General features: G+C 42.9%; 2 protein-coding genes across 3 annotated transcripts in view; both read right to left on the bottom strand.

Moving 5' to 3' along the window:
- Positions 1-1,035: 1,035 nt before the first annotated feature.
- On the bottom strand, positions 1,036-7,039 carry LOC127643951 (phosphoglycerate mutase 1-like). Its single transcript, XM_052126899.1, has 4 exons — positions 6,769-7,039; positions 4,767-5,041; positions 4,296-4,476; positions 1,036-2,718 (listed from the first exon to the last, which is right to left on the bottom strand). Exons 1-4 carry the CDS (start codon positions 6,905-6,907, stop codon positions 2,549-2,551), a joined length of 765 nt encoding a protein of 254 aa, XP_051982859.1. The 5' UTR covers positions 6,908-7,039; the 3' UTR covers positions 1,036-2,548.
- Positions 7,040-8,430: 1,391 nt separating this feature from the next.
- The window catches only part of cdc25d (cell division cycle 25 homolog d), an 8,913-nt gene continuing 6,066 nt past the window's right edge, over positions 8,431-11,277 (bottom strand). For both annotated transcript variants that reach the window (XM_052127277.1, XM_052127278.1), the window contains 4 exons: positions 11,086-11,184; positions 10,750-10,988; positions 10,552-10,669; positions 8,431-8,661 (listed from right to left, as the gene is read on the bottom strand). In XM_052127277.1, coding sequence (XP_051983237.1) covers positions 8,524-8,661; positions 10,552-10,669; positions 10,750-10,988; positions 11,086-11,184 — 594 coding nt within the window. In that variant the 3' untranslated portion in view covers positions 8,431-8,523. The remainder of the gene's footprint in view (positions 8,662-10,551; positions 10,670-10,749; positions 10,989-11,085; positions 11,185-11,277) is intronic.

Here is an 11,277-nt window from a genome sequence, read left to right as displayed (position 1 = left end):
ACCAAATAGTTGGTGGTGAAAGTTACAAGCACTTCAAACTTTTAGAAGCTGAATCAACTTCATATATTAAGAAACTTCATCAAAGCAATCATTAATTACCCTGAAGGTGACTTTAAACAAAACACAACTTTATACAGCAAAACATAATTAAAAACAAATAGAGCAAAAACGTCTATTAATTCCAAACCGATTATTTACAAATGATCTATATGTCCTCGTAAGCTGGCACGCTTTGACCACACACTTAAATAAAATCATGAGCAGGGGATTGTGGGTAGTGTCTTCAGACACAATGCTTCTCCAGTGGGCATGCTCAGTCGCAGGTGCATCAATGTGAAGCTCATAGTGCTCATCTCAGTGTTCAAGGTTCCCCCATGCAGATTTTGACCCATGAATTTTCGAGATATTTCCGTGACTTTAACAAATGGATAACATCATTAAAGATAGGAGACGAAATCAAAGATTTAAATACCCACATATTTCCTGATTTTCTGTGGTAGAGCCTGTTTTATAGACTTACAACAGTATCTTCCATTTCACAGAGGAGCACAAAGTTTCTAATAGGGGTGTGTTGGAGGGTCGGTGATCAAACTGAGCATGCTCAGAAGCCTGTATGTTCTACCTTCAACACCAAACTTGATATTGTATGTGCTCACTGTTTAAAAATGTAAGTTGCTCTGACTTAAATGGCATAAAAGTTGACTTGATTGATTGTTTTAAGTAAACTCACTTGTTTCGACATTAGTTAGTAGCAATTTTTAAAATGTAGCTTATCTGACAGAATTGAAGTTGGATTATTTTTAAAGTGAATTATGAGGCACAAAACAAGAATTGATGAGGTAATGTGCAAAAATATCAAAACGATGTTTTGGCCAAGAACTATTGTCATTTATAAATTGTGTAAATGTTTGACATTTAAAGGTTAAAAAGTTTTATTCAACAGAAATCAATTGTTATTTTGAAACATACATCAAAAACCATGATCACTCACATTAAATGAAGACTCCAGTCATATCAGCAACCTTATAAAAGCTGTTTTATTCTACATGGAGAGGGTCTCCTTATGGGGGCGGCCATGTTTGAATCACATGACTAGCTGAATACTACTCACTTAATCTCAGTAACGTCCTGTTATTGACACTCCCACTCATTGATTAAAGTCATCATGGCTGACTGTGAATAGTGAATTCCTACAATAACATCTGAAACTGAAAACTATTGATTTTAAATGATGCTGCATCCACACCACTAGGTGTCAGCGCAAGTCCGACAACCTCAACGTTACTGAGTGCAGCTTTAAAACATGTGACAACCTGCCACTACAAAAAATGCCCCAACCTGATTTTCATGTGAAATACCGGCAGTCCGGTTTATGAAAATTCGAGTAGAATAAAAGTTCCCTTTAAAGGGATAGTTCATCCAAAAACAGTTATTCACCCTCATGCCGTCCCAGTCGCGTCTGACTGACTTTCTTCGACTTTGGCTAAAGATTGTCTTTGCGTCTTCTTGTACTGAAACTTAAATTCACCTTAAAAACCTCCGATTATAACCTCGTTTCACTCAGTTTTGGCGGTTTTTAAAAAAATATGACTATACATTGGGAAAACATAATATATGCCAAAAAACAGGAACACCATGCAACACATATTCTGTTGAAGTCAGACAACATTTATTAGGGATTGCACATTAATAAACTCATGTTTCATGTACTCATTCAAGTGTACAAAGAACATGTGAGGAAATATCCTTTCATATTCACTGCGAATACATCAAAACATGAATTAACATGATGTGGTGACAATTACAACACACAGGACAAAAACCAGCATCTTCATAAACATCTCATAGGAATATAATCTGCTGCTGATCACCATCCAAACTCACATCTTGACTCATGAATAACGAATATCCTAAATATAAACCGTCTTAAGGAATATCTTAGTGCTTTCAAAATCGTGGAATATATTAAGAGCATTTCTGTGGGCGTATAGAGATATAGGGCATCGTTATTAAGCATGAATCACACAAAATGCACAATTTCAGCTGCCCACCCAATAATTAATATGAGCAGTTGCCTGGATACCGTTGTCAAAGCAGTGCCATCACAGATAAACACAAGTGCCCTACTTTGAAATGTGAGACTAAATAACACAAAAATGCGTCCTGTGCTAAATCGACTGGCTCAGTTTCATATTTACATAATCCAGCAGTTAAAGTGACAGTAACATCTGCAAGTGTTTTAATAAAGGGAAAGTTCAGCCAATAATCCCACCTCATGTTGTTCCAAATCCGTATAACTTTCGCATTTCTGAAGAACACGAAAGGAAACGTCTCCTCGTGTGTTCCACGAAAGAAAGAGGGGTTTGTGACGACAGGAGGGTGAAATACACTTTTGGGTGAGATATCCCTTTAAGATGGTCCCTGCACTCAGGAGTATTAACAAATATATAATTGGTCATTGGTTTGGTACTAGGCTCATGGTACAACACTGATTGCATTTTTGAGGAGAATTGAGGAAAATGAGAGACCATTTGTACAATGTCTCCATCTATTTCTTGGCTTTGCCCTGCGCAGCGACGGCTTCCATGGCTTTGTGGACCGTCTCTTCATCTCCCAGGAACTGCATGGGCTTAATGGGCTTCAGGTTCTTGTCCAGCTCATAGAGGATGGGGATTCCTGTGGGAAGGTTCAGCTCCATAATCGCTTCCTCTGACATACCTAGAAAACACACATAGGTCATGTGACATGCAGCACCTGCAGCCTATAAAACAGCTCATTATCAGATGGATCAAGAGTTTGTTGAAGGCACTTACAAGTGTGCACACACACTACTAATGCTTGATTTTCATGCAGTGTGTCCAATAGTATCCATCTGCAGAGCAGTCTAAGTGTATAAACAGCTGTGAACTCTCAAATGGCCTTATTCATCTGAGAATTCAGCTCGTAAGTCACAGGATGTTTGACATAAGGAACCCTTCAAAAACAGGAACAACTTTCAAAATAAAAGTACCGGAGAAATAAGAGCTCTATTTACAACATATCAGGGTTGGTATCGTACCAAAGCCAAAATTTTGGTATCGGAGCAACCATAGTTTCTTAGAAGTTATGGGTGGTTGCCGGTGTGTTGCCATGCAGTTTCTAAGATGTTCTGACTGATCTTTGGTGCATCACTAGGGTGTTGCCATGCAGTTTCTAAGATGTTCTGAATGGTCTTTGGTGCATCGCTAGTGTGTTGTGGGTGGTTGCCGGTGTGTTGCCATGCAGTTTCTAAGATGTTCTGAATGGTCTTTGGTGCATCGCTAGTGTGTTGTGGGTGGTTGCCGGTGTGTTGCCATGCAGTTTCTAAGATGTTCTGACTGATCTTTGGTGCATCGCTAGGGTGTTGTGGGTGGTTGCCGGTGTGTTGCCATGCAGTTTCTAAGATGTTCTGACTGATCTTTGGTGCATCGCTAGTGTGTTGTGGGTGGTTGCCGGGGTGTTGCTATGCAGTTTCAATGTTCTGACTGGTCTTTGGTGCATCGCTAGTGTGTTGTGGGTGGTTGCTGGTGTGTTGCCATGCAGTTTCTAAGATGTTCTGACTGATCTTTGGTGCATCGCTAGGGTGTTGTGGGTGGTTGCCGGTGTGTTGCCATGCAGTTTCTAAGATGTTCTGACTGATCTTTGGTGCATCGCTAGTGTGTTGTGGGTGGTTGCCGGGGTGTTGCTATGCAGTTTCAATGTTCTGACTGGTCTTTGGTGCATCGCTAGTGTGTTGTGGGTGGTTGCTGGTGTGCTGCCATGCAGTTTCTAAGATGTTCTGACTGATCTTTGGTGCATCACTAGTGTGTTGTGGGTGGTTGCTGGTGTGTTGCCATGCAGTTTCTAAGATGTTCTGACTGATCTTTGGTGCATCGCTAGTGTGTTGTGGGTGGTTGCTGGGGTGTTGCTATGCAGTTTCTATGTTCTGACTGATCTTTGGTGCATCACTAGTGTGTTGTGGGTGGTTGCCAGGGTGTTGCTATGCAGTTTCTATGTTCTGACTGGTCTTTGGTGCATCACTAGTGTGTTGTGGGTGGTTGCTGGTGTGTTGCCATGCAGTTTCTAAGATGTTCTGACTGGTCTTTGGTGCATTGCTAGTGTGTTGTGGGTGGTTGCCGGGGTCTTGCTATGCAGTTTCTAAGATGTTCTGACTGGTTTTTGGTGCATCGTTAGGCTATGTAAAAATGTGAAGTTCACTGCCTAAATAAATAAATACATTTGGCAAACCAAAAAATGAATATGCATTGGTCTGCATATAATTGGAGATGGTTTCTCACCTTCCAGGTGTTTGACGATGCCTCGCAGGCTGTTGCCGTGGGCAGCGATGAGAACTCTCTTGCCCTCCTTGATTTGAGGAACAATTTCTTCATTCCAGAACGGCAGCGCTCGAGCGATTGTGTCTTTCAGGCTCTCACATGAGGGCAGCTGATCCTCCGTCAGGTCTGTATAACGACGATCCTGCAAATAGACATGGACTATAAGCCACAAAACTATTTTGAGATCATGGGGTTTTAAGATTAACATTGCCAATAACATCATATCTAAATACTTAAGCTCAGTGCTTTGTAAGGCAGGGTATAAGCCTTTGAGAAGATCTTCCGTTATGCCCTCAAGAACCTTTACATCTGAAAGTCACATGACTTGCATCGCTGCTTCATTTAAACCAGATGATGCCTGCTGAAGATACACACACACACACACACACAAACTGCTCAGTTGAAGCAGTAGCCCTCCTCCTTGTTCCTCACCTTGCTGATGGTGGTGTAGAAGTCGTGGTCTGGATCCATGGATGGAGGTGGGATATCAAAGGAGCGCCTCCAGATCTTCACCTGAGCCTCGCCGTGTTTGGCTGCCGTCTCGGCTTTGTTGAGGCCTGTGAGGCCGCCGTAATGGCGCTCATTCAGACGCCAGGTGCGATGCACGGGCAGCCACATCTGATCGATGCTGTCCAGCACCAGCCAGAGGGTCCTGATGGCACGCTTCAGCACAGATGTGTAGCATATGTCAAACTCATAACCCGCCTCTGGAGGAAAAAACATGAAATGTTGTTTATATTAATTATATTCTTATTATACTTCCAAACTTACTACACGGAAGCATTCACCATTTAACAGCTAGCGGCAACACATCACGTGTGCTTGAACCGTCACGTCCATCTGTTAAACAGCGAATGTTTACGTGTAGTAAAAAAGTGAAGTGCTCCATTTGGGATGATCCTACACTTTGAAAATTCATACACTTCATGACTGAGTGCATAGTGTATTTATCAGTGCATAGTGTATACGGTGTTGTTTGGGACACAGCTATAGGCGTAACGGTGGGCAGCTCCTGATCTAAAGAGGTGCACTAGCGACTGGCACTTGAGGTTGTTGCCTTTAGCCTCCTTGTTAGCGCACCCTCCTCCCACACCGGTTCGAGTCCCGTATGGAGCGGGTAGAACAGGAACATCACAATGGTGCCGTGACCCGGATGAGAGTGAGGTTTAGGGGGTAAGTGTAACGTGGCTAGCTGATTGATAGCTGTGCAGTGTGTATAAACCTCACTCTCCTGACCTCAAGAGGTGCACTAGTGACTGATGCTAGAGGCTATTGCCTTAGCCTCCTTGTTAGCGCACCCGCCTCCAACGCCGGTTCGAGTCCTGTACAGAACGGGTAGAACAGGAGCATCACAGTGGTGCCGTGACCCGGATAAGCGTGAGGTTTAGGGGGGTGAGTGTAACGTGGCTAGCTGATAGATAGCTGTGCAGTGTGTAAACCTCACTCTCCTGACCTCAAGAGGTGCACTAGTGACTGATGCTAGAGGCTATTGCCTTAGCCTCCTTGTTAGCACACCCACCTCCCATGCCGGAGACCACGGTTCGAGTCCTGTACTGAGCGGGTAGAACAGGAGCGTCACAGTGGTGCCGTGACCCGAATGGGAGTGAGGTTTAGGGGGGTGAGTGTAACAGATGCGGATTGGCGCTGTTTTGGCAGCACGAGGGGGACTTACACAATATTAGGCAGGTGCTTTTAATGTTGTGGCTGATATGCCACCGTTAATTGGTGTTTCTTCAACTTCGAGCACTTTTTTTTAACCATGTGAGTTTCTAGAAAATTAAAATCGTTTTTTTTTTTTTTTTTAAATCATAATTTATTTAATTTATTTAAATGTGTCTACTAACAATGTTCAACAACATATGTACATGCATCACAGGAGGTTTAAATCATATCTGAAAGTCATTAAAATTCAGATCATGGTGTCATTTCCAGCACATCTCAAAAATGTTATTGTGTTTAATGTAGAATGTGTGGTGGAAATGACGCAGATGTTTAACATTTTCTTTTTTCATTAAATGTCCAAACCCTTTGTCTTGCTACAACTAATTTCATAGCGAACATGTTTCATTAATAAACACAATTCTATAATATTCTTACATTTTTGCATAATTAGGAAAATTACAGCAATTAAAACTTTAAATAAAAAGTATAATTAATTAAAGTTGGGTGATGATGAAACAGTAGATGTCTTATTCAATCAATAAATGCAAAAGCAAGCACTAGAAAGATGCTCTGAATGTGCAAAATGAAATACGTCACCAATTACATACAAGGTAATGGTTAAAAGAGGAAATGATGAGAAGTAGACTCATATAATATGCAGTTATTTCACCAGTCAGAATATTGCATGTGTGCAGGTCACCTGTCACGCACTAATGCAATGCAAAAGAACATGAAAGATCCATTTAAACGGATGCATTAAAAACAGCATCACCTTTCAGAGCCTCTCCGCCCTTCTTGGCCTCCTGGACTCCGGTGTCGCTCAGATCGGCATCGAACCAGCCGCAGAATCGGTTCTCCTGGTTCCAGCAACTCTCGCCGTGGCGGATCAGCACCAGCTTATACGCGGCCATAATGCAAGCAGACGGGATCAAATGCACCGAATAAAGGAGACGGATCAGAGCGGTAATATCAGACCGGTGGTTCTGGAGGTCGTCGCTTGTGAAAGGAGAAACGCTTCCTGCCGCACGGAGGACGTGAGCACGTGACTACTGCAGCACGAGGCTCAAGCGTGACCTGTCACAATAACTATAATGTTGTTTATTTTTCATATTACTGCGGGAAATCCTTTAGCTATCGTTACAAATCTATTTGAATTTGAAATGTGTTATTAAAATACCAATGCAAGCTAGAGTCTCTCGGTACATATTATGAATAGACAGGGGCGTAGAAAGCGCGGGAGATGGGGGTGACGTGTCCCCTCACTTTCAATAAAATCAAAGTCGCACTTTTTTACAGGGAAAATGTGTTTATAAATGTATATATGTTTCTTCAGACAAGTATTGATGTGTTATGTGTCATCTCAATCTGAAATACATGAAAAGGTATTATCAGAAGTGGATGGATAGTGGAAAAGGCGATAACCAATTCAAGTCCTCTTTATTACTGTAACGGACACAAAAATAGAGGCTACAAGAGTCCGAAATGAATAAAATACCAGATTTTGTTTATTGTTTAACCAAAATCCCACTAATAACCAGAAAAAATTCAGATTTGGAGCATATTGTGGGACTTTTAACTATAAACAATCCCAAAACACACTGGGGACTCTTATTTTGAAATTACAGGGTTTGGCTCCATTGCAAAGCTCTATATTTACCAAATTAAGCCTTTTAGAGTCTACATATTCACCAGATGAAGAGTTTGTATATATTTCACCAAATGGGGCTGAATTAGGAATAAGGTTACTATATTATTCACAAGAATTATGCGCTGATAAATTACAATTTCCATTGCATGCCCTCACTTTAATTTAGAGGACTAGATTATCTAATCAAAATTGTGCCGGCCATGGAGTAACACAGTGAAATAATAAAAAAATTGTAAAAACTTTCGGCAGCTATTGGCATTGACGTTTGCCGATAACTGATAGCTCAAAAAAGCAACTATCGGCACCGATAAATCTGTAAAACCGATATATCGGTCTACCTCTAATTATTATACATATGAAACAGGGTAACAGGGTTGACAGTTTTAGATTAATTTCACCTTACAAATCTTGTGGACAAGGTCATGAAACTACTAGGATGGCATGGGGGGGGCGTGGTCATGTGTCGGTCTGCGGGAGAGCGAGAGCGGTAAGGCTCGTCCCCATCTCTAACACCTGTCTCGCATTATAGTGATGGCGGAGGGAGGAGAGAGTGTCCAGAAAGCTCGACAGCACAGAGCGAGTGTGGACGGTTTAGAGTGCTTTCATTTAGTCCAAACCATTTGCTTCATTATCGACGGTTACCATCGAATAAAAGGACTGACCTTGAACCTTCTTCGTTGTCTCCTGACTCCTCCATTGTCCATGAACTAAGAACATTTCACACTCATGTTTCAACAAATATACACTTTTCAATGATCAATTGTTTATTAGACAAAATCATGACAATGGGGTTGACATTTTAAGATTCTCCCCTTCAGACAAACAACATAATGTCTTAGTATGCAAATTGGAATTGCAATTTCTAGATGTAAAGTCATTTCAACGTGTCATTCTTTGGTGTGTTCTGATTGGGCGTCGCCTTCGCTGCCGAGTGGGTCTTTTTCTGCGGAACCCGTGAAGCTGCTCCCGGAAGTCACGGTGCCGCATGGGAACATAACCACAGGGATCACACAGGTCCTAAAACAGAGAGGGACTGTGATTTTGATGCTATACTGTACTGAGGTGCAAAGGCAAAATGCAGTAACTACACGTTTTGTCAAAACTGGGTTTTGCCTGAAATCATGTCTCATAAAACTATGACCTGTCCTGTGTCAGATGGGTTTGGCTTAGCTACGCTAAGCTAAACTCCACACTAAAACCAAATACCTTTGAAAGCATCTCTGATGTGTTGATGTAGTTACTGCGTTCTGCCTTTGTAGGACTGTGTAGGTGTATGATGTTTAAGGCCACGTCCACATCCGTTTTGTTCAGTTTCCTAACGTCTTTGGTTTCCAAAATAAGTGGTAATTAAGGACGTCCACTGATAGTCGTTATTGGGTTAACCGCTTGACACGCATGTATTCGAATACCAAAATGACTGTTTAGTTATTCTACACATGCAGTAGACGAATGTAATGGGAGCCTGCTGGTATGTGATAGCTGTGCGGTGTTGCTAAACCTCACTCCTTGGCCTCAAGAGGCGCACTAGCGACTGACGCTAGAGGCTATAGCCTTTAGCCTCCTCATTAGTGCACCCGCCTCCCATGCCAGAGACCCCGGTTCAAATCCCGCTCGGAGCTGGTTGAGCAGGACATGTTACAGTGGTGCCGTCACCTAGATGGGAATGAGGTTTAGGAGGGTGAGTGAAATGGGAGCCAGCTTATACGTGAAAGCTGTGCGTTATGGGTAAACCTCACTCCCCTGGCCTCAAGAGGCGCACTGACGCTAGAGGCTATAACCTTTAGCTTCCTCATTAGTGCACCCGCCTCCCTTGCTGACTGATGCCGGTTTGAATCACACTCAGAGCGAGATGAGCAGGACCGGTTACACAACTCGACTTGAGCCCGACGGGACCCGACAAACCGTTTAAGTATAAGCCATGTTTTGTGAAGATTTATGTATTGTGCTATTTAGGCTAATCGCTCATTGTGGACTTTATTCCTTGCTATTTTGAGTAGTGTTTAAAGCATATCCATTGCAATAAATGTTCTTTATTCCAAAGTCCCAACAAATAATAACGAATAAACCAAATAAATGTTGGTTATCCGAATATTACAGACGTGCACATCCTTAGTGGTAAAAGGAAAACATGTGGCCAGAAACATACTGTACACAAGAATTGGCCACTGCATTGGCAACGCATGGTCTGGTTGAACATATGTAACACGTGCTCATGCATTACTGTGGTGTTGACAAACCTCAGTACTCAAGGGGGCGATAGAGTTACATTCAAAAGTCTGTGCCATTAAACTAGATGTGTTATTATTCAGGTAAGTTGCTATAAATGTTTTGACTTTAACTTGCTCCGCCATGAAAGTTGTGGACTTGAAAGAGAAAATTCACCATAGAAGTGGACACTAACACTAATACCCTCTATAGCGCTGTTAAGAATGACACACGTTGCCACAAGGGGTGCTATAATTGATGTGTGAACGCAACAATGCATAAAAAATATCAAGCTTGCGAGTTTGAATCCAGGGCGTGCTGAGTGACTACAGCCAGGTCTCCTTAGCAACCAAATTGGCCCGGTTGCTAGGGAGGGTAGAGTCACATGGGGTAACCTCCTCGTGGTCGCTATAATGAGGTTCTCGCTCTCGGTGGGGCGTGTGGCGAGTTGTGCGTGGATCGTGGAGAACAGCGTGAGGCCTCCACTCGCGCTACGTCTCCACGGTAACGCGCTCAACAAGTCACGTGATAAGATGCGCAGATTGACGGTCTCAGACGTGGAGGCAACTGAGATTCGTCCTCCGCCACCCGGATTGAGGCGAGTCACTACGCCACCACGAGGACCTAGAGCGCATTGGGAATTGGGCGTTGTATAGTGTTGGTAAAGTGTTGTCTTAACATTGTGCTTGTTTTATACTGTACCGGATAGCAGGTATGGAAATGTTTGTAACCACCCAGCAGCAGGTAAAGCTCTGGATAGTGCAGGTTCGGATACACCTGAGCATTTAAACATCTGTCCAACCTCCTCAGATACTGACACCTGTTGCACAGGTAAGAAACATATGTAACACTTCTTCATGCATGTGTTTGTGTATATAAGAGTGTGAGTGTGCGTCTTACAGGTGTGGCCCTCTCTCGGATGAGAACTCGCAGTGGAACACTATCGGTTTCCGTGGCGATGACCCCTCCTCTTTTGTGACTTTATTCTCCGGCAGTGAGTCAGCTGGCTGAGCCGCCCACGGTCCCTGCAGTCCCCAGGAGGAGATGTTTCCTGTGGGACAGGGGGAAAACTCATTTCCAGCTGAGGCCTGGTGAACGGCCTGCTGGATCTGAGACTCAGTGTACAGATTCACTGCCCCCTGTATGAATGCAAGGAGTAGACTTGATATTATATGCTAAATCTGAGAACGAGCCCACAGTTAGTACCATTTGTACATTTTATCCACATCTAAATACCTTAATGTGTCCTCCTTTATATTCATACGGGTAACGACAGTCAATGATGAGGAAGTCCTCCACTGCAGGACCGAATTGACCTCTGATCAAAGACGCCACCTGCAGGTCAGGAGGTGAAAATACTGTATTTGTACTTCAACATCTCGGCAATAGGACACACAGCATTGAAATAAACTTTAGTGATTGGAGAGA

Source organism: Xyrauchen texanus, chromosome 5, assembly GCF_025860055.1.
Source record: "Xyrauchen texanus isolate HMW12.3.18 chromosome 5, RBS_HiC_50CHRs, whole genome shotgun sequence".
NCBI classification, from domain to species: Eukaryota; Metazoa; Chordata; class Actinopteri; order Cypriniformes; family Catostomidae; genus Xyrauchen; species Xyrauchen texanus.
This window is presented reverse-complemented; position numbering and strand designations above follow the sequence as displayed.

Coding starts and splice junctions, on each gene's coding strand:
- LOC127643951 (XM_052126899.1), bottom strand. CDS start 6,907: ATGGCCGCGTATAAGCTGGTGCTGATCCGCCACGGCGAGAGTTGCTGG. Junction 4,477..4,766: donor TCTACACCACCATCAGCAAG/GTGAGGAACAAG, acceptor GTCTATTTGCAG/GATCGTCGTTATACAGACCT. Junction 2,719..4,295: donor CATCGTCAAACACCTGGAAG/GTGAGAAACCAT, acceptor TGTGTTTTCTAG/GTATGTCAGAGGAAGCGATT.